General features: G+C 38.1%; 1 protein-coding gene across 2 annotated transcripts in view; it reads right to left on the minus strand.

Moving 5' to 3' along the window:
* Positions 1-25,554, minus strand: part of APC (APC regulator of Wnt signaling pathway) — a 107,244-nt gene that overhangs the window by 33,869 nt on the left and 47,821 nt on the right. For both annotated transcript variants that reach the window (XM_086630018.1, XM_086630017.1), the window contains exons 3-6: positions 14,197-14,281; positions 13,087-13,288; positions 5,799-5,907; positions 4,058-4,171 (exon numbers count right to left, since the gene is read on the minus strand). In XM_086630018.1, coding sequence (XP_086486144.1) covers positions 4,058-4,171; positions 5,799-5,907; positions 13,087-13,288; positions 14,197-14,281 — 510 coding nt within the window. The remainder of the gene's footprint in view (positions 1-4,057; positions 4,172-5,798; positions 5,908-13,086; positions 13,289-14,196; positions 14,282-25,554) is intronic.

The raw sequence follows: 25,554 nt of genomic DNA on the forward strand, positions 1-25,554 counted from the left end.
AGTATTTTTGTGTGTGTGATGAATAGCTTAATAAAATGGACAAACAGTTGAAAGAAAAATCCTGATTCTTTCACCTGATTAACATTTACAATGCTATAATAAAAAAGGGAAGGCTTTCTTCATCTAGTGCACACTGCAAGGATCTGCATTATAACCAATCTTATTTAGCACCTTTATAGTCTGGAAACAGAAATAAGATGAACTTTTAAATTAAAGGTGCTAATGCCAAAAGATGCACATGGAATATAAACACAATGTTATCCAGAAATTTTAGAAATACAGAAGAAAATAAAATCACAAAATAGAATGAAGTCCTGAAACACGCATCCTAAGCAGCTATTGGAAAAGCATCATCAACATCAACATTTAGTAGAGGTGCGAAACTACAAACAGTAAACTATAAATTTGATTTGAATCTGTTAAGCAAAGCATCAGAAAAAATGCCAATGAAAATCTGAAAGCTGCACACAAAGCATCTGCAGCACAACATGAGGCAAATAAATAATTTATCCCCACTTTGCTCCTGGATCAAGAAATTCTTAAGTTTATTAGAAAGATAATGAGCATATATTCTGGAAATAACTGTGCACTGGTGAAGTGATGCGTGACTGACAGAATATGTCTCTCGTTGTCTTTAAGAATGACTTAAAGTTCCCCTAAATTGAGTTTCTTTCTGTGAAGCCTGCAATTTATTCCATAAAAGCCATCATGAGAATCTGAGTATCTGTATATACACCCATAAACATGGGGAAATATTTTTGTGCAGCTGAGGAAAAAAAAATTAAATATTGCACAATTTGTCCAGTATCACTGACAGAGTCATCAAAAAGGACAGGAATCCAATCCATCTGTCCCAATTTTAGTGCAGAGATATAAACATCAGACCAGTATTCTTCCCCCTAATTCATTATTTGTATTACAGGGAAATTGAGGAGCTCCATTAACCTGGAGCACATTTTGTACCAAAGACTGTAAAAGCAGAAAAAAATAATGGATTTATTGTCACAAAGGCGTACAGCCTAACAGCAAACACGCAAAACCAGAGGTTCATAATCGAAAAGGGACCAGAAATGGTTTTAACTTTAGAACGCGTACAAGAAACATCACTTTTTATTCCTAGTTGTTCATAGTATATTCCCATTCATTCTGTTGTATTTACTCATCACCTTTATTAACATCAAATTGTTGAATAAAGTAACTTAACATTGAAAGTGCCAAACTATTTGGATTTCACCGGTCCAATAAGACTTCTAACAACAACAACAAAAAATTCCTCCATATTCACAGTGATAGAAAAATAAGTCGCTTTATTTTTACTTTCTAGAAAAAGTATTATTTTGTTTTTAAGAGGTCAATTTTTTTTTCCCAAATAAAATATACGTAATAGACAAAATTATTAATGGGTTGGTCTACATTTACAAACAAGAACACTGTATGAACTTAACAGTGCTGAAATCTTCATCTGTGCAAGACTCTAGGATCCAAATTTTGTTCTGTCTTTAGTGGTCTGCTTTTAAGGATCTTGGGATAAATTCTTACGAGAATGAGCACTTTCTGTGAGATTTTAAGTAACTCTAAACCTTAAAAAAAAAAAAAGGGATTCTTCTTGTTCTGGTATGAAGGAAAAATAAATCATGTGAACACGATTTCAGTCTTGGAATTTTTATATTTTACAGAAATTAAAGTTTGCTTCCCCTTATTACTGAATATATAAGCTACAACATTTGAATAGTCAAAATAAAACACGGATAAGTATGCTTTTTTGTTATTTTTTTTTTTCAAGTAAGAACTACCATGTGAAGTTAAAAACTTAAGGGTATAGTACAAGTTAGTGTAAATAATTAAACAAGCTAAAATAAATTGCTAACAGTCTTCCAATGCAACTTTCTGAATAAACGTTGGGCGTGTGCTTATATACAATCTTCATAAAAGATAATATGAACAGTGAGTTGCTGTGAGCTAACTTGCTTCAGAAAGAGGAGGTTAAAGGAAACAGAGACCAATCATGACAGATGAAAGAGGGAGAAGGCCACTATTTTAAGGTCCACAAGAAAGAGTGGCTAGTACATCAATTACTTGGGCAACAGAAGGTTATCAGCTCTCTCACAGAATAAATCTTTGGGACTCTTAATACAGAGATGTCTGCAATGCCAGCCTTTATATAGCTGAGCTGTTCTCTCCCCTCCATCTACATTTTGCATTGTATTGTGTATCACAATCAATGAAGATGGAAGGAAAATACAGAGCAGAAAGTTGAAAAACTAGCAAGTTCACTATACTTGCCAAATATGAATGGTTCACTTTGCACATTTAAACATTACAGTGAAATAATACAGAATTTGCATTTATGTATCTGTACATCAATGAACTTTTACACAGTCTTGGCACCTGTCGATGGTAAAATGAAACCAAGGGGAATTACCAGTCAAATTCACAAGAAGCACATACAGAAGTAGTTACTTCCTATTTTATAATCATTATATAATCACAATAGACATGGTAATATCTGTTAAGTATGTAAGTGTTCTACATATATATAGAGAATAAAACAGTTGTGATAAACCCATGGGCAAACATTAATTTGGAAAACCATAAAATACTTCAACATCTTCTTGGTATCGTTTCCCCTGTCCCCAAAATTAAAAAAGAACAAGCAGAGAAGAAGATACTTTAGGGACAACTTAATTACTTCCATAGTGATATAACTACAGTCAAATTGTTTATCTGAAAAAATTCATTTATTCCCTGAGTACATTCTGAATTTTGCCAGTCGCCTACCCTATGTATTTAGTTTATTTCATTTTACTCTAGCTTAAGCTTGTTAGCAGCAAGAGAACTTTCCCAGAGGTTCTAGTGTCAAAGTCGTAACAGGCATCTGCAGGCAACCCTGGGTCTGCTCTGCCTTCACTCAGGACTGGCTGACCCAAGTTGCACAGCTGAATTTGTGCAGGGCATCACGGCTGCTGATAAACCTTGATAACACAGCCGTACGGCTTCCAGATCAGAAACAATTATCCAGGCAGACTAAACTTGGGTCTCTCCAAGTACGTCTATATAGGCAAATCCCTACACAGCCTTTACGTACATACTTGACCATTGCAGGGTATCTGTTTTGTTAAACACTTATAACCATATGTATTTTCTTAAAAAGTCTTACTACATTACTTTAAATTTTAAAGCTGATTCTCCAATTACAAATAAAATTAGAAATGTTTCTTACATAGCAAAATTTTGCTTTGAGTATGGTGAGAAAAAATAGAGCCTAAAGAGACAATTTTTATTGAGAAGGCTTATTTTTGTAACATTCATCATAAAAAAAAAATCAGATTATCTTACCAAGCTAGTTATTTAACATCTCTGGAAATAAATGGTAATAAATAATTCAAATTGTCACTCTACTAATGTGGGGGAATAGTCTTCATAACCAGCAAACAACTGATTATTCCATTTACAGATTCCACAGAACTACTTTCTGAGATATACTTCCAAATGTGTGTAACATGATTTGCATACAGAATTGTACATGTCCTCATCATGAACACAAAACAAGTCTTGGTGAGAGAAGCAACTTCCAGATACATATGTGAACTACATTTTACTTGAACACATTGTTTTCAAAAATTCTTCTCAAATGCTTCTTGATACATGGTTGGTTTCTGGTCAAGGAAACTTAACAATAGTAGCTGGATTTCATTCTAAACTTAAAGGCATGAAAAAATTCAGCATGACAGATGCAAAAAATAAGGGAGTTGCAAATACATGTTTAAAGCTAAAATGGTAATAAATTATAAGCAAATAGTAAGAAAATATTTGCTTTTGAAGAAATTGTCTACCTCTGCCTACTCACAAGTCTTCTTTTAAACAGGCAGAGGAGGATACTTTTTGCTGAGTAGTTATTTCCTATGTTCTGATTCCTATTTTTGCATTTGAAAGGCTAATCAAATGCTCTGAGGTATCACTGTGTTTATACACAGTTTAAAGATACAACTACCAATAATCCAATAAAAATGCAGGAAAACTTTTTCCATTCCTTCTAATAACGAAAGACAAACTATACCTGTGCTCGCTTCTCCATGTCCTGGCACGTCCCTAGCTGTTCTTCCATTGCAGCTCTGATTTGCCTTGCCTCATACTCCAACTGCCTTCTGGTCATATCTGTTTGCAAGGAGAACTGAAATTGAAGTACAGAGAAGGCATTTTAGTAAATAATATTTACGTAAACTACATATTTCTCTGAACAAAAGCAGAACAATTACTTTTCCACACCAAGCTTCATAAACAAAACACAGTAATAGATCCTTAAAATACGACCGCATTATTAAAAACAAAGAGCACATAATGTTGTTCAGCCAACGGATAACCTGCATGTTTTGTCAAATGACTAAATATAATACATAAACATTGAGACAGTCTCATTCATCACGAGCCTGGACATCTGGCTACTAACATATGTCAACATACCAACAAAATTGTTATGTGTGCCATCTCAATTAGTATTTTCAAAAATATTCAGAGCTATCAAACTACTGCATGTAGTGATGGTATTCATACTACTGCTATCTACTCTATTTTTAAATATCCTGTGAAAAAGGCACAAGTGTTCAATTCATGAACATCACCAAAACTTAAGGGAAGGCATTCCATTTGACAGATTTTTCAAGGCTGGAGCAAAGCAATTCCCTGGTTTTGGTCAATTAATCAGTCTGAAAATAAATTAGTCTCCAAGAGCAGTTCTCCCAGAAGACTTCACCAAGGTTGTCAATTTAGAGAGTCAAAAGAGACAATCTCTGCAAACATGTAAAATGCTACTAAAAAAAAATGGGATCTGTCATTCTACCATGGCTAGAGTAACTAGTAAAATGGGTACAAATTACCACAAAAGAGACAATGTAGAAGTTAAGACATTCTACTCATAAGAAGAGCAAAGTTAATTGATTATCTATGAATAGGGAGACAATATTAAAACCTACAATAGAGTCACACAGATACAGCCAACATGATAATGCCTTTGGTAAAGGACTGTAAGATCCTTTTCAGAAGAACACTCTTCACTTCTGGTGTTTTGATAATCTCAGTCATGACTCAGTGCCAGATTTGCTCAAGTCCAGCTGCTTCACCCCACCCACAGAAGTGTTTCCATCGTCTATTTCCACTTACAGGAGACTGACCGATTCCTGATCAGGTATGAATGTAAAGATGGGCAAGCAGGTCTTCCCAACACTGTATGTGTGAAGGAATGCACTGCAAATATATTCAAAGCTGCTGAGGTCTGGTAACAGGCAAACCTGTATTATCTGGCATATCAGACATCCTCGTTAACCCAGATAATGGTGACTTGACTATAAATAGTTTGGAGATGCCAAAATAAAAGCTTAGAGCAACAATACCTGCACAGGCTATAGTATAACTTTATTTGCTGTTACGAATTAAGAGCTCCTGCATAAGTTGTATCTTATGCTAATACTGCTCTCAAATCTAAAAGAATCCATTAAATAACAGCATGGATAGAAAAAAGACCTTTGGGGGGAAGACTTAAAGAAGCAGTGTACTGACAATTCATTTGTCATAATGACTTTTCAGTGCTGAAAATCACTGACACTTGTACTGATAGGTACTGAATTTTAACATGTAAAACTATATATGAAAAATGCATTATTTAGGCTGCTACCTTCGCACAGTGAATAAAAGTATTTTAAATTAAAATGACAGTAGAGCATGTCATCAAATTCTTAAAATATACACAGCATCTAAGAGATCATAGGACCAGATACATGACCAAGCATACTGAAGGTACTTACATTTTCAGTAAGGGGGAGACTATCAATCCTTTTAGTCAAGTTCTGAAGCTGGGCATAATACCAGTCCTTTTCTTTCTCTTCCTTTTCAAGCTCCGCAAGCAAAAGAGATCTATTAAAAACAGAAGCAGGAAATGTGTCACTATTAAGACCTCATTGCCATATAGAGGTACAGAAATAGGCATTGATAACCATAAAAAAAGGTTAAAGGAGAAACAAGGTTTGAACAGGGCACTAAGAAGACATTTGATAAGGTGGGTGCGGTTCTCGGCCCCAGCTGAACAACCTGTCCACTCCTCCGTGTTAAAGCAAGTCAGTAGCTTCTTGTATATCAAGTCCACATCTATAAAAGACAGCTACACTTCTCTACAAAATCACTTTGAAATCTACACCATTTTGTGAAAGCAGAAACCAGTTATTATTTATGTGCTAACTTGCATCCTGCTTCTTTTATACAATATGCTTTGTATAATGCATCAAATTACATTTAAGAAAAGCCTGGGGCGTTTTCAGGGGTATCTATATCCCAGAATAACATTATTGGACTAAATTATCTCATTGACCTTTGCAGTGCCTCCCGACTAACTTCTGTCACCAATCTATCGGTAAAGCACATAAAATCAAGCTATGAGTATTGAAAATACTTTAGAAGAGTATTTTCCATCAAATGTTATAGACAGGATACATGTGCAGCTGTTTAAAACATTTTAAATGGGTATCATAAGCACACTGCATACCTTAGTAGTATATGAGAAAGATAAGAAGATTAATATATGCAGACTATCAAGAAAAAAAATCTATTAGAAATTTTACATGCTATTTTATCAATCCTTCATGAACTACACTTATATAGTTGTAAATTTTATTAACATAGTTATATAGTGTTCATTGTTACAACACTATTCAAAATAGATACTAAAATTTTGAGGTAAAATCTGGCTAGCAGGAGTATACAGAAAAGCTACTCTGGGTTTTTTTTGTGTTTTTTTTTGGGGGGGGTGTTTTTATTTTTTTTTAAATACAAGTTTATTAGTTTCTTATAAATGTTTTCTACAGGTACTCTTCCTCCTTCTGACATTTTAATATTGCTCATTAACACGCCAGAGGACAGAAAGTTGCATGCAAGTGTGATCAGTATTATTTCCCATCCCTTAACTTCTGCATAACTTTCTCTAAACTCAGGTTGTGGTCTTTCTAAGCAAGAGCCATATGAACCTTTATAAAGCACATAAACACATGGATAGTTACTGTAAGTCGTTAAGCAACAAGAACACAGCATACAATAAAAATAAAGATTTCCCCTGACTACTTTGATAATGCATTCCAGTCATGATTTGAGATGAAGATAATCAAAATTCCACATGACAGAGCTTCATGTAGAAGAAAGAATTTAAAAATATCTATTTTAAAGGATCTGTTCGACTTAGTTACTGCTTTAAAAATGTTTCAAACTAGTTTTGCTGACTTAACGTTTATACACCATACCCAATGCAAGCAACCTGACCAGTGCTGAAATGGACAATTAAAATTGACAGGATGATCCCTCACTACAACTGCAAGAGACTGAAAAACTACACAAGTCTAAGAGCACTGAATATTTTTAAACATGAACAGAATGACATAAGTTTCCAGATTTGGTTCAACAGTTACGTTGAAACAGAATGTCAAGACTATACATTAAGTCATTTACTGGGCAGTTTTCACATCAGACAGGTTTACAATCAAAATCAGTGAAAAAAAGTAACAAACAACAATTGCTATACTGTTGCAGGTAAGCGTAACAGGATTGTTACCCAACAATGAATGGGTTAAAATTTTTGTGTAAGAATTTCATGAAGGGTTTAGTAGATGGTTTACACATACCTAAAGAACATAACAAGAAGACCATCCTTGAAGCTGCCAGAAGTAATTAGAAGGGAGACTCCTTATCAAGAACTGTCTGGCCTTGGAGAGAACATCCCAGAAACTGTAAAAACTTTGTTCTCATGTTTTTCTGAGCTGTGAACATGCAGTGACTTGGGGGAAAGGGTAATTCCGGCAGGGGGAGATTTCGCAACCACCAACTCACGGACCACTTACCCTAAATACACCCCAGACCCAAAAGGAAGGGGCGGAGGAACAGAACTGAGCATGTGAAGTAATTTGCATGTAAAGTGAGAGAAAATTAACCAACTGTTTAAGAGAATGACAACGAATATGTAAAAATGTTATGAATATGCATGATCACAGTGTACAACTAAGTTTCTGTCCAGAAGGCAGGTGTCCATGCCAGGAGGAGATACTCCCTGTGCACCCGGTGTCGCAATAAAGAACGCCGCTTTCTAAAACTCCAAAATGAGTCTCGGAAAGTTCAATTTCAATTGCACCGACTTTTCAGCTATCAGGATTACAGGAAAACAGTAATTCTTCAGCCACATGGATGGGGCTGGTAGGCATTCCTTAAGTGCTTTAGACATACTGAAGGAAAAGCTGACAGATGGTGCTTGGGGAAAGCCTGTGAAGAAAATTTTTTCGGCCTCCTACCTGCCCATCCTCTTAACACGTACCCCAGCCATGTGATCTCTGCACTTGCAGGCATTCTGCATGGCTCCCTGTTTTTCCGACTTAGGTGCCCATGCGCCAGTTGTGTCCAGTTCATGAAATCAAATTTGCTAAAGCATAATTAATGCAATCCTTATAAAAAATATTTTTACCATGTGAGGATTTGCAAATGTGAAACGATGACTAATGCTGCCTCTGGATGTCAAAGAACTGGTAGTAGAAACCAGAGGGACTACTTTCAGCTAAGTGAACTTATGACTTAAGTTCCTCTTGTAAAATGTAGGGTATTCAGTTTGTGACACACTGTGTCATTCAATCTGTTTTGACACACACAATGGATGCTAGAAGCGAAAAAGAACTTAAGAACCATCAGTGCTCCATAAACAACATAACGCATGACCTGAGGGCAACTCTTTAAATTTAATAGTGTCATTTTTGCTTCTGAGTAATGCTTTATTTGGGATTACTAGCTTTGTATCACTGCTCCGTGAGAACTCAGGTTCTAACAATGTCTTTAAGGTCTCTCAGCACAAAGCTTGAAGGGTCGGTACAACTGTAAAAGGCTGCACTTCAGTTTCCTTGCAAATAAGCAGCAAGTCTCTGCAGACGTGTCTTGATAAGCTGCATTTAACATTACTATCAGATACTATACCAACCAGAAATATGGATCCTTCTCAGCCTTCTGGAACTCGAGGTTAGGAAAGCATTTAAGGTAGAAGAGTCGTCTCTTACAATGGAAAAAAACTGATGGAAAAACCCAGCGCAGCTATTATCATCATCATCATCATCTTTTTATACTAAAAATTGCTTGTATCAGGACTTTCACAGTATCAGAGAAAATTCTGTTCTCTGTCATACACTGCCAAGTTCAGTGAGAATGCAGCAAGGCAAATGAAGCAAGCTTTTAGAATTTCACACAATTTTTTATGAGTTAACGAAAAGCTTCCAATTTGAACTGCTTTTCTGAAGGGTATTTAGAAAGACTTCTCTAATGTGGTATTTTTGAAACTCCCAACAATAGAAGTTGAACGAATGCAGGAAATTGGTTTCTTCTTTTGGAAATCTTTTCTGCATGACTATGTCAATGTTATTCCCAGTTAAAGGAGAGAAGGGAAACAAACTATACGCTACTCTGCTTGCATTATGCAAATTATAATTAATATTTTCACTTCAATTGGTAGGTGATAAAAAAGTCTTGAAAATGAAACACTGCTTATAGATGCTGTCAAGACTTAGGTAAGTCATACAGTCACCCAAAGGGAGATAAGAATAGAGGGAGAAAGAAGTCATGAGACAGAGAAATGCTCAAAATCAACATTTTCAAGCTATATTTTCTTGTTTCTTACTTGTTTACATTAATAAACATGTAGTGAATTAGTTTATTAATAAACATTTCGTGCATTTGCCAAGTTCACACACAGTTAATACATGATTTGGTCTTCATCCAAACACTGTTGCCCGTAAGCAGCATACATTGTGCCAGTGTGTTAGGATACTGAGTAGAAATGTTCCCCTGCTGCAGGTTTTCAAAAAAATGTTATTTTCTTCTAATTCATGTTAATATTTTGAAGCTTATCAAGTTCCATGAGTTCTCTGAAAGTCTGTTTAAGTGCCAAAAAACCTCTATTAGCAAATAAGATGTGTTTATATATATGTTTAGAAACACAGAAACTTAGTAAGTATGCCAAACAGGTTCAGACACAAAGAATAGGAAAATAAGTGGTTCATTTTCTTTCAGAAATTGTAGTGATTTCAGATACATGGTCCTACACCGTGCACCTCAAGTTCTGATTCGTCTGGCTACCCAGCTTCCACATCAATGCCCTACATGTTCCTACACATCCCCTGAAACAACACAGAGAATTGGGCAGTTTGGATTATCCATCATTTAACTAATAATAAAGTCAGATGTGGGCTGGCCATGTCTCTACAGATCATCTTCTCCACAGCACAATCTTCACCCCATCAGCTGTGACAGTAACACTGCCTAAACTCACTGAAATTAAACATCCTTATCTCTTTTTTCAGCATTATTTGGAACAAAGACCAGCTCACTGCCTAAGCCGTCTTTATCACTGAGAAAAAAGCCCAAAGAACTATCACCTTAGAAGCCAGGAGAGCAGGAAAGGATCACAGATCATAAATCAGATGTGCTAACCACCTTGAAGAACTCCAGCTGCTATAAATTAATACTCCTTGTTCCAAGTGACCTGGAGTTCACTTGAATCATAACAAAGTCCTAACTACAGTTAAAGATTTTAGTATCACAGTCAAAAATAGCACTGGAAGAATACAAACAAGTACACTGTTTTGTCAAGATGGAAAATGGCAGATGCATTAGATTCTTGAAGACCAGCCTGAGCAAGTGGGAAGAGATTTCCCAAATTCCTAAATATTCTTATATAGTTCTTCAGGAATCTAGGTTTTATGTGATGGAACAAATATGATTACTGATCCTGACAAGGAAAATAAACAGATCCTAGAAGAGGCTCAATACATACTCATGGGAAGTTACTTTCTTTTGTTCCTGTCAGTAGAATGAAAGAGACTTAGACACAGTACCTTGGAGGAAAAGCATACTCCTTTCAGCTCTTGACTGTGAAAATTTTACTAAACACCAGGAAAGGCCTTTTAGAGGGGGGAGGGTGTTCTGAAGGGCTGCCCACAAACCACTTATTACCCACCAAACTTTCGTATTATGATTCCAAAGTGGATTTTTTTGTTTGTTAACAACTACTAGGCATAAAAATACTGTGTTGCTATTTATTTGGTTTTGCAGCCTGTCGTGGTTTTAGGCTGATCCAGCAACTAAAACTCACACAGTCTCCCCTTCTCCAATAAAGTAGAGAGGAGAGGAAAAAAAAAACAAAAGGACTGAGGGTTGAGGCAAGAACAGAGGGAGCACCCACCAACCATGGTCCTGGGCAAAACAGGCAGCGCTTTTCTCAAAGCAAAACAGTTTATTAATGATTACTTAGAAGGACAAAGGGAAATAAAAACCGATTACTTGAGAGGACAGAAAGAAACAAAACCAGATCTTAAAACCGACACCTTCCCCCCCCCACCTTCCTTTTCCTCCCGGCTCTACCTCCTCCCCCCAGCAGCACAGGGGGCAGGGACTGGGGGAGTGCAGGTCAGTTCATTCCGTCCTGTTACTGCTGCTTCTTTCTTAAAGGAGAAGGAGTCCTTACACCCTTTTCCCCTGCTCCAATGGATCCCCTACCCACGAGGAAAAATCCACAAATTTCTCCAACGTGAGTCCAGCCCACTGGAAACAATCCTTCCCCACAGATTGCTCCGGTGTGGGCTATACCACAGTCTCGGGTACTTAGGGAGTTGTAGCCACTCGCTCCGGCGTGGGTCGTCACGAAGACTCCAGATGCCTTTCTGCCTTGCCGTGCCCCCAACACGACCATCCTCGGGCTCAGGCATCTTCTCCCCACGGGCTGCGAGTGGGTCGCTGCTCCACCGAGGCCGTCCTGGTTGCAGGGGGGCAGCCTGCTATCTCACCATCAGCCGCAGGGGAAACTCGGCTCCGGCACACCTCCTCCCGCTCCATCCTCACTGACCTGGTGTCGATGCAGCTGTTTCTCTCAGATCTCAGTCCTCTCCAGGTGAACTCAGCCCAGTGGGCACCCTGGGAGTGGGGTGCCCCCGAGTTCCCCAGCTGGCTCCGCCGCCGCCATTCTCCGTGGGCGGCGCCGGCCCGACGCAGGCAGCCGCCCGGCCGGGAGCCAGGGAGCGGGGGCAGTGCCCTCCTCCCTTCTCTGGTCGATCCTGGGCGAAGCACCTTTTCCGGTTCCCTTGTCCTGACTTAAATAGGGCAATTCGCAGAGGCGCCCTATTGGCTCAACCCCGAGGGGGATGGCAGTCTGATCCGGTGGACAGAACTAAGCCTAACCCGGATCCAAAACCGGGGAGGTCGCAGGGAGCAAAATCCCTCTCCTGCCACCAGAACCACCCCCCCCTCCACATCAAACCATGACACAGCCTCTAGCTTAACATCCTATCCATTAAGTAGCAGTCGATGACCAAATCTTTAGGAAACCCTGTCTCACAGACAGGCCTCTGAAAAAATCTGGGATTTCAGTCAGGATCATTTTAAGATACAAAGATATCTTCAGTGGAAACAGTTGCATGTCTCTTACTTTGCATTTCCTTTCTAAGTGATTGATACAGTGCTTCCAATCTGTATTATGGACCGAGAGTATCTTCTTCCTATTAAATGGATACCACTACTTTCCAAGAAAAGAAATTTCATGATTTTGTCAACACAAAACATCAGATGCGAACAACATGTTGAAGACAGAGTAAATAACTGATCAATCAGCTACAGTAGCTAAAACCATTGGCAAAAAAGGGAAAGATTGCACCATCACATTGTTACAGTTTCACTACTTATCAACAGTGGAAAGGAGATACAGCAGTTTGGGATGCTTCACTCCCTCTGTCTAAACATACTTCATATGCTGACAATCAGGTGATCAAAATAATCTTCAGCCAACAAACAGTACAAATGAAATGCATATATGAAGAAGCAGTAGAAACTGTACGATGTGTTTTAAGATTTTTTTAATATTTTTTGTGTGCATCTAAATACAACATAGATTCCTGGTTTCCTTACCTGTCAAGCTAAATATGGAAGCGGTCAAAACCATATGCATGATAGCTAAATACTAGCTGGGCCAGTAAACCTTCTGGTTAAAATTAGAAGTCAATCCATACTCGATGAATAAAACAAGAAATTTACCTCTCTTTTTCTAGCTCTTCTAAATAACCAGTGCTTTCTCTGCTTCCATTCATAAATCCTCTTCGTGGAAACGATCCCATGGGAACCGGACTGCACTCTCCTGAACGGCTTGACACAGACCCTTCTCGGCTCCCATACGAACGCGCGGACACCTTTGGCCTTAACTTCACTCCAGGGAAGTTGGTACTTTCCAAGTTCAGTTCTGGATAATAAAGAGCAAACATTTTCAGAATTGAAGCTCAGGAGCACAAATTTAAAAGATAATTTCTACCTTAATTTCTTATTTCCTGAACAAATCTAGGATTTTTTGATGGAAATATTTTGCACTGGAATCCACAGAACAAAACCAATCTCAATGGCACACTTGGAGAATACTAGTCATCTGAGTGGATGGCCAGATTGCAATCCTGACAACCAGAACAGTATCCCCACACAAGCCTTCCTGCCTCAGGGCAGAGTTTTGCACAAATGTCACATGGACCGTTCTTGTGGCCCACTTCCTAATAGCTTCTTTCTCAAAGATCCTGCAGACGCTTCACTGTCACGTAACTGATGACAGTCTGCTCACCAGAGAGTCCTTAAGTGCACAGAGCCTCTATGATATTTCTGGTTCAGAGAAGTAGGGATAACGTAGGTATACAGGGAGTCAGTGGTCTGGGCTTGCTTTTTACATCCCATATAATGGGATGGTGCACATTCCAGCACATGGTCTAGGGAAGAGAGCACCAATTTGCAGCACAATAGATACAATTCCAGTAATATGACATGGAGAGGGCAGGGCATGCAAACAAGTTTAGAAAATTGGTGGAACTAATCCATCATTAATTTAAACAAATTTATTTTTTCTGAAGAACCAAATGAAATGCAACTTATATCAAAAGCAATTTATATGAAGCCCTAGGGTAACAGTAGCGAAAGCATAAAAGCAGCATAGAACTTTTTTTTTTTTTTGAGAACGTGTCTTAAAATGCTTAGCAAAAATAACAGGCATGGAGACTATGCCTAACTATCTAAGTCAGCACTGGAAAGAAGATGCAGCTGAGTTAGAATATATTATCTTAAACAACTGAGAATCCAATTAACCTACTTAAAATATAATTCTAGATTTACCTTTAAGTCGTTCTAGTAAGTCAATTTGTCCAGAAGACACCATTGCCTCATCTTCAATGCTTCCTTGTAGCTGTTTCAGCACCTCCTGTAAGAAGTTAAGCTTAATTAAGAAGTCCTTACAATAATAAACCACAAGGTAAATACATCTTGTCCTGCCCTCAAGCGTACATTCACTTAATGACTCCTAAGACATCAATGCAAATTATATTCCATGTGAGCAGTGACCAAGTGTCATAACTTTAACTGCCATCAAATATATTCTACAGTATTTCCCCAAGCACTGTCACGATGTAACGTATATCCTCAATAACTCATCCTCTCTGATAGTCCAGTCTGTCAGCTTATTTAAAACTTCTTCTCAAAGTGAATACCAGTTATCTCAAATTTACAGATGGAGAAGTAGAAGCACAGAGAAATTAGTTAAATTTCTCCATCTGTGTACCTAAAGTTAGTCTCGTAAAAGTAAAATTTGGATACATAACTAAAAGTTACAAAACTATCTTGAATATCACATTTTTTTTAAACCTCAGAGACATCAGAGCAGAAGTAATCCCCAGGATTTATTTTCTGGGAGGCTTCAGCAACACTGTAAACCAGCACAAGGAGTCATATTATTCTCACTACTACTACTGCTACCACTACCACTGCTACCACCATCACACCTATGAGGAAAGGACTAAGGATTTCTTTGTGGTGTCATATCATTTGGCTTATAACTACTACTGCTACCACCACCATGCTGTCCTGGCTTCAGCTGGGATAGAGTTATTTTTCCCCTTAGTAGCTAGAATAACACTGTGTTTTGGATTTAGTATGGGATTTGGTATGAGAAGAATGTTGATAATACACTGATGTTTTTAGTTGTTGCTAAGAAATGAAGGAATTTTCAGACTCCCATGTTTTGCCAGTGTGCAGGTGCACAACAAGCTGGGAGGGGGCACAGTCGAAGCAACGGACCCACAGTCACTGGTTTAGGATGTGGGCTTAGGCCCAACCTGGCCAATGGGATATTCCATATCATGCAATGTCATGCTCAATATATAGACGAGAGTTGGCTGGGAAGCACTCTCTCTCTCTTCCAGGATTACGGTTTTGGGATTTCTCTCCTCCAGGATCTCTAGCTGGGGCCGGGCCAGGTGTTGGTCTGCAAGTGGTGAGGAATTGCACTGTGTATCACTCCTTTGTATATTCTGTTAATATTTTTTATTACTATTGACATTATTATTATTAATTTTATTTCAATTATTAAATTGTTCTTATGTCAACGCATGAGTCTCCTTCCCTTTAGCCCTCTGATTCTCTTCTTCACCCCCTGGGAGTTGGGGGGAGGGTGAGCAAGTGGCTGCCTGGTGTTCGGTTGCCAGCCAGGCTAAAACCACAACGCACACCTACAAGAAAGAGATTGCCGACTCCTTTATGCAGCTGAAGCTTCAAAGCCAAAAACACTGCCGTGTGCTATTGAAACTATGTATGGTAAAAATTACACAGCTGAGGAACATACTTCTAATGCACAAAACAATTCACAGTAAACAATGACTACTACACTAAAAGGGGCTTTTAAGCCCCCAGGTCCCTAATGCTCAGTGGCCTAAATCCAGGTAGAAAATTAAATGCAAGTTAGTGAATGCCTTTTCTAGATCATAGTAGCAGATACATCAATAGCAAAAATAAATTGAAAAGACTGGCCACAAGGCAAAAAGCCCTTACTGGTATTTAAAACATAATTTTTCATCCTGTGGCGTAGAAAATATTTGTAGAAGCAGCAGTAGTCAGGAAATGAAAACAATTCTGAATAATGAAAGGTACTCCATACTTTTCACACATAGACTCTACACCCAGAATTGTACTTCTATTCAGACCTGTAAACTAACGAATTTTAGACAATTTAAAAGATCTCCACATCACTGGAGATTTGTAAGCACTGCTTTGCTCTTGTAAGAGCCTAGTATACCCTACGGTCAATGTTAATCGTTCTTGTAACGTGTACAGAAGGTACCTTTTAAATCCATTTTCTCTTTTCAAAGGGAAAAAACCCAGCATCTACAAGAAGTCAAGATATTCTTTAAACAGACAGACCGCTGAGCTTTCCTGTACTCAAAGTGGTGTTACCCCCTCGCCAAAAAAAAAAACAAACCCCAAGCAAAAAAGTGAAATAATTTTGAGTAAAGAACAGCACAGGGTTCTGGAGACATAACCTCCCAGCACTAGACTCAGAGCAAACGGTGGCAGCAGCACAGTCACTGCTGCCACCCACCATGCAACTAGATGCTGGAGAAGAATACTGGAGTACAGCCACACTAATTATGTTTACACTGTTTCGTGGAAATAATTCTGCAGGTGGAGTTGAGGCCAAATTTCCCAATTTATATGTTGCCTGACTGATAGAGTCAAGGTGTGTGTCCACATCTGCGTTTTCGTTTGGATCAGTCTGACTGCAGCTGCTGGGGGCAGACGGGAGTCTGGACTTCAGTTCGCATCGTAGCTGATCTCGGAGCACGAACAGAATCCCTTTCTGATAACCAAGCCAGCAGTTAACTCAGGACTCCTAACGCATATTCACTCCACAGGACCAGGCTATAGCGAGTCCAAAACCAAAATCTCCTGAAATATATATAGTATGCACACTGGGTCCTCAACATTACTCATCTACAGACCTGCTCTTATTGCACTACCTGTTAACGCTGACACAGCCTTTAAGATCAAACCTGGTGTGATAAAATCACTACTCTCGGAAAGATATCTCCACTGTGCTTGTGCTCTTCAGTACATTCAAGGGCATCCTCATTAGCCATATGGCCCGGTCATTTCTATACATAACATCTGCCTTGTCAGCAGAGTCAGACAAACAAGTAATCCGGTGTTTTTCAAAGAAAGACTCCTACATTATCTGACGTAAGGGCAGATAACATTTGCAGACAGCAGTCTTAGCTTAAAAGCCTAAAAGGGCAATGTGGATATGCGGAATGGTCTTGGGAGTTTTGCAGGCTTCTGAAAGACCTGTCAACTCAGATAAATTTAGAAATGACTAATGAATGCCCTTCCTCTGAGAATAGCACCTTGGTGCTGGGAAAAAAAAAAAAAATCCAACCCAAACTTCCAATCCCTCCTCCCATTCCCTTCTTAGAAGCCTCTTTCTCACCCCTCTGCATGGCAGTTCTGCTATTTCAGAAATCGTATGTTCAGGATACTTTCCTACCTAATGAGTCTTTCTGCTTCAAGAGTCAATATGAACGGGTAAGCGGAAATATTATCACCTTTTCCTGTGCTACAAAATTACATGACTGAGCCATCCAGCAGCTAGGGACTGCTCTTTCTGAATACCAGCAACAGTTAAGCAGCAGCGTACCTTCCTCAATTTTCTCTGCTACAATTCATTAATTTAGGAAACAACTTTCAGATTTTAAAACTATTCCCTTTTCTTCAACAGCGCATACACGTTTTTCGAGCTAGTAGATAGTGTTCTTTTCTATGTTTTTCTACAATTCTTTTCTATAGTACCATTGCTTAGGTAATGATGTTATTATGAGGCTATGACATCAATTTCAAACTTAATCACAGCACACTGAAATCTAAGCTGATGAAGCAGACTAAGGTTGGAGACAGTGATGCAGCTGCTGGGCCAGGTATTGGTGGAAAATGAGGCAGTGTGCTAAAATGATGAATTGGGGAATTTCAGCTTTACTTGAATAAAGGAACAGAGAAGTTTACTGCAATAATCCATTTGGAGGAAACATGACAAGTTATCTGTTACTGTGATAACGAAAATTTTTATTTATTGTAACTCCAGGACTCAATACTAATGCTGTTTATGTGCAGTTCTCCTGTTTTTTCCCCAAGATTCATACAGCGCTTAGAAACAGTACTTTTCCACAATATTTTATATTACTTTTGATATGTCTGCTAAATAGTGTAAAATCTTCACCACAAATAAATCTGATTCAACTTAACTGAAGTTAAATTAATATTCTGTTTAGTTTACTTACATTTAGTTATGTAAGTTTGAATAAATGTATTAGTAGTAGTTAATCGCATTATTCTAAGCAAATTCTTTACTGCCTTAGTAGTGACTTACTGATAAAACATACAGATGTAAGTGCATCTATAAGGAAGGCTGCAAAAGTTTTTTTTCTGTTCTTTTAAAGAATGTAAATCAAATTATTTTCATGGTCACTTAAATATAACCTAGTTTATCTTGTCCTACTGGAGAAGTACAAAAGAACGCTTTTGCAAATGGAACTGCCCCTATGACTCATCATCACTTAAAAAGGTTTCTGTCTTCACAGTCTCTGGACTGTGAAGTTCAGAAACAACGTCAGGTTTTTGTTTTGTTTTGTTTGAACTCTATGAATATAGTCCTGACTGTACATCTACTTTATGGATAATTAAATAAAAAAGATCAGACCCGTGAGCAAGTAACTGGAAAACCACTCAGAAGAAAAGCACCTTAACTAATAGTACATGCACCCAGCTAAGTGGTAAAAGTTGTAAACAAAATTGCTTAAGGGCTGTGAATTTACTCAAGTTTCTAATAAAGAACAGAACCAAAGAGGAACAAGACTAACAATACCACATTTCAACACCCAATGAGTTAAGATTTAAAAGTATATTCAATTTTCGAGATCTGTAAGTATAAATATTAATATTCACATTTAGAAATATTTCAAAAGATGGTATATGTAAAAAGACTTTTGTTTTAGATATATACCTCTTCTTTGGCAGGAAAAGGAGCACTGATGACAATTTAGACAAATCAGACACATTCGGTCTTCTGCAAACACTTCTTGCTTTTCCCCTGTCCCCTCTTTTAAGTAGACTGAGCTTTATTATTTGTATTCACTTTTCTAGAAGTTTTGTGTATTCAGTGAATGCCAAAATGCTTTAGAATCATCACGAAAATTAAATATACAAAATTGCTGGCAGCAGTTGCCAGATACACTCACATGCCAGTATCAGCTGGAATAGTAACCCAACAAGATGTTTTGAAATTTACTAGATCTTCTAAAGGTAAGTATGGGTCTACATTCAAAAAGACTTCCGACAAAAGCTGTTTTATCAACCAGTTTTTAGTAAAACACATACCTTTTTCCTCCTTTTTCGCTAGTAACTATACTTGGGCCTGTGTGAAGAGCCATTCCTGTCATCCACATACACACACACACACAGACTCCACTGCGCATTTCTCTCAAGTTTGTAAACAAAATCCAAATTGAGTTATCCTTCGGTTTAGGTTTTTTAGGTTATGCTTACCTTGGTTACCACTGTATTTACAACATTTGAGTATAAAAACAGATTTAACCACACAAATACAGAAAGTGTTTGCAATTTCAGTACATAGCATTGTACAGGATGGGAGCAATGCTCACTGAATGACTCAGAACGATTACTTTTAACCAAATTAGCAGTATAAAAATATTCCTGGCAGCATTTGTACTCATACTTTTAACGAATACATTGAAAATTTAACATGCAATTGCACTCTAAACCAAAAGTGATTTTTTAAGTTCAACCTGGTGTTCCACATCATTTCCACTGTTAATGGTTTAAAAGGGCAGAAAAGAAGATAACATATACTAGAAGTGCATCCATCAGCGGCGGGGTGGGGGGCAGACAGACACCAGAATACTGTTTTCTAGGCATTTATAGATAGCATAAACTCACAACTACAAGAGCTTGACAGTGCCTTGATATGACAATCACGGGCCAAGTGAGAGCTATGGAAGAGGCCCTTTACTCCTTTACTCAAATTCGAGGTCTTACACGACCCCTCACAACTACAAGAGCTTGACAGTGCCTTGATATGACAATCATGGGCTGAGTGAGAGCTACGGAAGAGGCCCTTTACTCCTCTACATTTTGGCGAAATACACTGCTGCTGAATCAAGCTTGGTGGGAGCCCTTCTCACTGCCTGAAGTGTCAAGCAATCACTTTGGTTGTTCAACCCTACAACTAGGTCCAAATGATAACAGCAATGATGACAGCACTGGAACAACTCAACTTTTAACCCTGCAGAAAGAGGAAAGTATTTGTTATGTGAAATGATGTTGTTCACTTTAATTTCAAACAACGTCATTTTCTAAACCAAAAATATTCGCTTGGTGCCACCATGCTCAAAAGCTGTCACTTGCTGTAACCACATACTGAAGTCTACTAAGTTTTTAGTGCAAGTCCACTGTCAGATCAACTAACGTTATCTGATTTTATACTCAGAAAGAATACTGTCTGAAGTTATGTCAGTAACTATACACATCTCTCTCTGTCTCTATCGGACCAGCTCAATTTCACCTAAATTCTAAAAAATAAAATGAAAAAACCCTTTTATTCAATTTTCCAACTGATTTGGATTCTGGTAGAATCTTTGGAATTGCAAAGATAATGCTATAAATGAAATCATACCAACCAACTTAAAAAGACACAAATCAAACATATCATAATGCCACTGCTGCTTTACTACTTAGATAAATTCACTGACATTTTAAATGTCTGTGTTTTGTAAGATGCTAAATGATTTGTATAACTGCATTTTTAGTTTTCATGAACTTAAAAAGAGTTATTTGCAAATGTCTATCTGCATTACTCGTGTTGTCACTGAAGAGAAGCACTTCCCAGAATCCATCATTTGATTCAATTTGTAAAAATCAGTTCAGTTTGTGGGAGTTTCTTCCACTCACACATTAGAACTTATTAAATGACCAATACACACATTACTACCTTCAAAATTACTTTTATTTTTTAGCAGTAGTTTTAGAGGATCTATCCATTGCACTATGCCTCACATATCTACTGTACTCCTGGTTGTCTTCTGCCGCGTGTCACAATCCTGATGTGACAGTCTCCTTTATGCGTCTTAAGACTGACATCGTGTCTTCCCTCCCGAAAGGCATGGGTGCATGGGGCACCACAAAAACATTCTGCATGTGCAAAATCCGACTCAGAGTAAGGGAATTAATTTGAGAAGGAAGATGAAAGCTCACGTTAGGGGGAACAAGAAAAAAAAAAGAAAAAGCATATAATATTTCCTATGCTAACCATGATTACAATTTTCCCTTGAAAGACTTAAAAAGTTGAAGCTCCCGCGTATTTGAAAAGGAAGTACTGAAATTAAATGGAAACCAAGTATATATTGGAAAGAAAATAATGGATGAATTCACAGAGCCCAAGTTATAGAAGCTCAGAATTTAGCACCTCTTCCACAAATATTTATACAGGCAAGGAATGTTACTGCTGAATCAATGGATTTTCTCCCTACTTGTTCATTAAACAATGCATTTGTCGCAAAACATTGAAAAACAGTATTTTCATGAGTTGAAAGTAAAATCTTCAGAAATTTAGCCTCAAAAGAGGTATTGTCAATGTCAATGGAAGACTTCAGGCTGCAAAAAGATAGCAGCTAGTACTCCATCAACTTGCCCCTAAGAACTCTCCAGACGAACAGCCTTTGTGTCTAACACTATATGCAGCTCATTTCACTCTCAAACTAGACTAGCTAGCTGTTACAATGTACAGCAAGACTGTTCATACAGGCAGTTCAATAAAGTAAACTGGGTGACTCGAGGAAGGAAGCAGGAATCTAGCATGGCTACTCAAAGAATAAAACAAGGTGTAATCACATTCTGTCCATTTTTATTATACCTGCTGTGCAAAATGGGATATATGAATATAAAGCTAAAATAGGCTTTCTCCAAGAGCAGGGGCATATGCGCATCTGCTGTGCAAATGTCTATACAACCAACCCTTTGGAAGAGGACTTGACTTTCAAAGTGTCACATCCTATGCTACTACTACATTTTCAAAGTTCTCCCTTAGTAAACAGGTATAATGGGAAATTCCTACAGCTAGCTGATTTATTATTGTGCACAACGAAGTTAGCTTGTAGAGAATTTTAAAAAAATGTATTTTTTCAGAATACAAAACATAATTCAGTTACACTGAAAGCAAAACACACGTTATTATTGAATCGAAGTATTTTGGTAGGTTGTACTGAATGTAACTGGATTTTGAGCACTGTCTGTCCAAGATGCCATAGTGCTATGTGAGATCTCTATCTCACAATTTGCACTGAAATTTTCTTCTACTAGCTCAGCTGTCTGCAGACAGTGTTTCTGATGGTGACTGCAGTTGTGCAATTTCCATGACGTACGCGACTCCCTCACAGTCAGACCACAGCTCATTCAAGGAGACATAGTTTGGCGAAGAAATCCAGCTGAGAGAAGAAGATGGAGTTTTAGTGTAATTTTAATACTGTAACAAAAAAAAACAATAAGACATATTTTCTGGGAAAGAAAAGTTCCATTTTTTCCCTGCAGACTGTATTTCTGTCAAGAAGTAACTTTCAAGAGAAATATCTAACTCTTTATAGATCATTTATAGATCATTATATAAATGAAAATCTGCGTTTAAAGACTTAATTTGTGGAGGTAAATTAAAAAATAACACTATTTTATACAAGGGTATATTTTCATCCTTGCTGTTAGCACTGAACATTCTAACTTTGGAAGGCTTTTTTGTAGAATAGGCAAAATTGTATCATAGAGTATACAAACCAGATAACAAAATCAGGATGCCATTGTCTCCCTTAAAGACGGCATTTCCTTAATGTTTGAATGTGCAAATCCAAATAAAATGCATCTGAAGTTTTTTTGGTGGCATTTTTTTCATCTAAGGAGGAAGAAAAGTAACAATAAGCTCTTATTGAGTAAATTACTACTTTGTTATAGTTTATTTCAGTCAAAGTTTGTTAGTGCTACAAGCAAAGAACGGATCTGAGGGTCAGATGCATTGCAACATCCTCATCATTGAAAACTGATACAAATAAGAATTTAATAGAAATTTCTTTCATTTATGCTTTCAATTCATAGCTTCCTTCTCAAAAGCAGTAAACTTATTACACAAACTCCTCATTTGCTACTGCACCTTGAGCTGTTCTTCAAAACACTTCTAGTTTCTTCTACATTTCCCTTTGTTGTCTGTTGTAACTTATGTTCCCCTAAAGCTGGGTCACAACAAGATTCACTGAAGTATCAAAGAAATCAAGACAAAGCCTCTACTGTGTGCTAGACAGAGCAAGTATCTGAACAAGCTTTAAAAGATGGAAGTTTAGAGAATAAAAACAAGCTCTGTTAAATCAGCAGAGAGCACAGTGCCATACAAATAGCTCCTCAGATTCCATGAGTACAAAGTGTAACTTTGGATGCATCAGTCAGAGTGCTGAAAAATCAGTCAGACAAAGTGAAGTTGACTCATTAGAGTTGGCTGGAAGATGCACAGAAACAATGCCAGGACAAGGGCAGATTCAACACAGGCACCACTTTCCGAAATACGCTACTTGCATGGCAATGAGCAAATGAAGACCATGCTAAAAGGTTCTCAACAGTTGGTGACACACAGGCTAATTAAGGAGGGGAAATTTATGTTCAACTGCTGCTAGCAATAAGCAAAAAAAGAAGTTTCTTTCACTACCATCTGTATCCCGGTAAACAGGATTCTTCTCCAAAAAGCTGAAAGCCAGGCGTGCACAGGCAGAACTAGGACGATGCAAAAAAACCAAATGCCAGAACCAAAGGATACAATAAAAAGAAGAGTAATGCGTCCAGAGTCTCATAGGAGCATAGTATTGACATCACATGATAATCACGATGCTTTGCAACTGCTTCACAAATTGTAAGGAAACTATGGGATCACATTCGCGACTTAAATTATTCAAATTCCCTTGACCTTTATATAATAATCTCCCAACTCCGGTTTCCTAAAAAAAGAAAAAAAACCAACCCAAACCCACTAAACCCAAAACCTACCACTTTTTAATGTGACAAAGTTATCCTAGTGCCCCCTCATGCAGAATTTCTGAAGTTAAATTACGACACATTTTAGTCTCAATTGACGTTAAGGACGTATTTTCAGCTTTCCTGAAATTACTTGCTAAAATGCTCTCCAGGAACATAAAAACTAATGCACTGAGGACCATGCTACTTTTCAGGTGGCCAGAGTTTTGTGCTGGATCTGCTTAGACCTTCTCATTAACACTTTCTGTTGAGTTCCCAAAGACTGAAAAGTTTTTAAACAAAACACTAAACTGTAAACCAAGACAATTAGCTAACCGTTTCATTAAAAATATTAACCATGTGAATGGAAAAAAAAGAAGTTACTCAAGCATTTCAGCTCCTATTCTTGAGTCTTGGTACAACTCCTCTGCTGTACCCTTGCAGAGTAGACGTGAACTGCAGAACACTGCCTGGTCTGAGACAGGGCTCTCCGTCACTGGCCAGGCAGAGGACTCCATTTCCTACCCTACCACAGGCTCTTTGGACAACTTCTTCAGCCATGGGCTCCCAGACTGTTGCTGTCACCTTCCCTCCTTCACTCCGCTCCAGCCTCTCACCCCCCACCCTCTGAAGGGCCCTCTCCTTTTCCTTCACAAACCTCAGGAGCTCTAGAGAAGAGGGAGGCAAATTCCTCCTTGACCTCCTCCTGCCTTCTTAAGGTAGCATAACTCAGCTGGGAAAAAAATGAAGAACAGAACTAAAAACAAACGCTGTCCTTCACACTGAGACAGACCAAATGCCTATCCACACCAACCTCCCACCTCCACCAGCAGTAACCTAGTGAGGATAGATGAACAAAACAAAACCTACTGCTCGTTTCTCTTGTATGTCGTCTCCCCAGCTTCCAGCTGGCTTTGACTTGCATGCTTCCTGAAACCACGGCTCCAGTGGTACTACTACCTCCTGACAAATTATTTTGGCATCCAAATGTTCCCATGGCAAGGACTTATGACGAGAAACAAACCCGGTTTTGTTTGTTTGCCACTTGTTATCTGATGATGTTATTTGATGTCCCTTAGATCTGGTATTGAGGGAAACTAATCATTCCCTATAAACTTTCCTCACGCTATTTATGATCTTCTAGAGCTCAACAACCTTCTTCCCATCCTGTACCCCTCTCTCTCTCTTCCTGCTCTCTCCATCTGAAAAGTCCCATTCTATTCAATCATGCCACTTAAGGAAGCTTTTCATATCACTCAATATTTTTGCACCTATACTAATTGCACTGAGGGGGTTCATCAGAACAAGACATACCACTCAATTTCTGGCTGCAGCATGTGTCTATCCTGATATAACAACAGCTACTTTATTTCACTATTTACACCCTGTAATTCCCAATATCAGACAGACTGTTTGGATACAAACTAAGCACTAACCTGACAACCTATAAAAAATACCTGACATTTTCAGATATGGACCATACCTCTAAGACCTCTTTCAATGTTGTTGTCATGCTAATTCAGAACCTCTCATTATGTATATAAAGTTAAGGCTGTTTTCTGTCATGATTGTTTTATGCTTCGGAGCACTGAATTTTAT

Source organism: Tauraco erythrolophus, chromosome Z, assembly GCF_009769465.1.
Source record: "Tauraco erythrolophus isolate bTauEry1 chromosome Z, bTauEry1.pri, whole genome shotgun sequence".
NCBI classification, from domain to species: Eukaryota; Metazoa; Chordata; class Aves; order Musophagiformes; family Musophagidae; genus Tauraco; species Tauraco erythrolophus.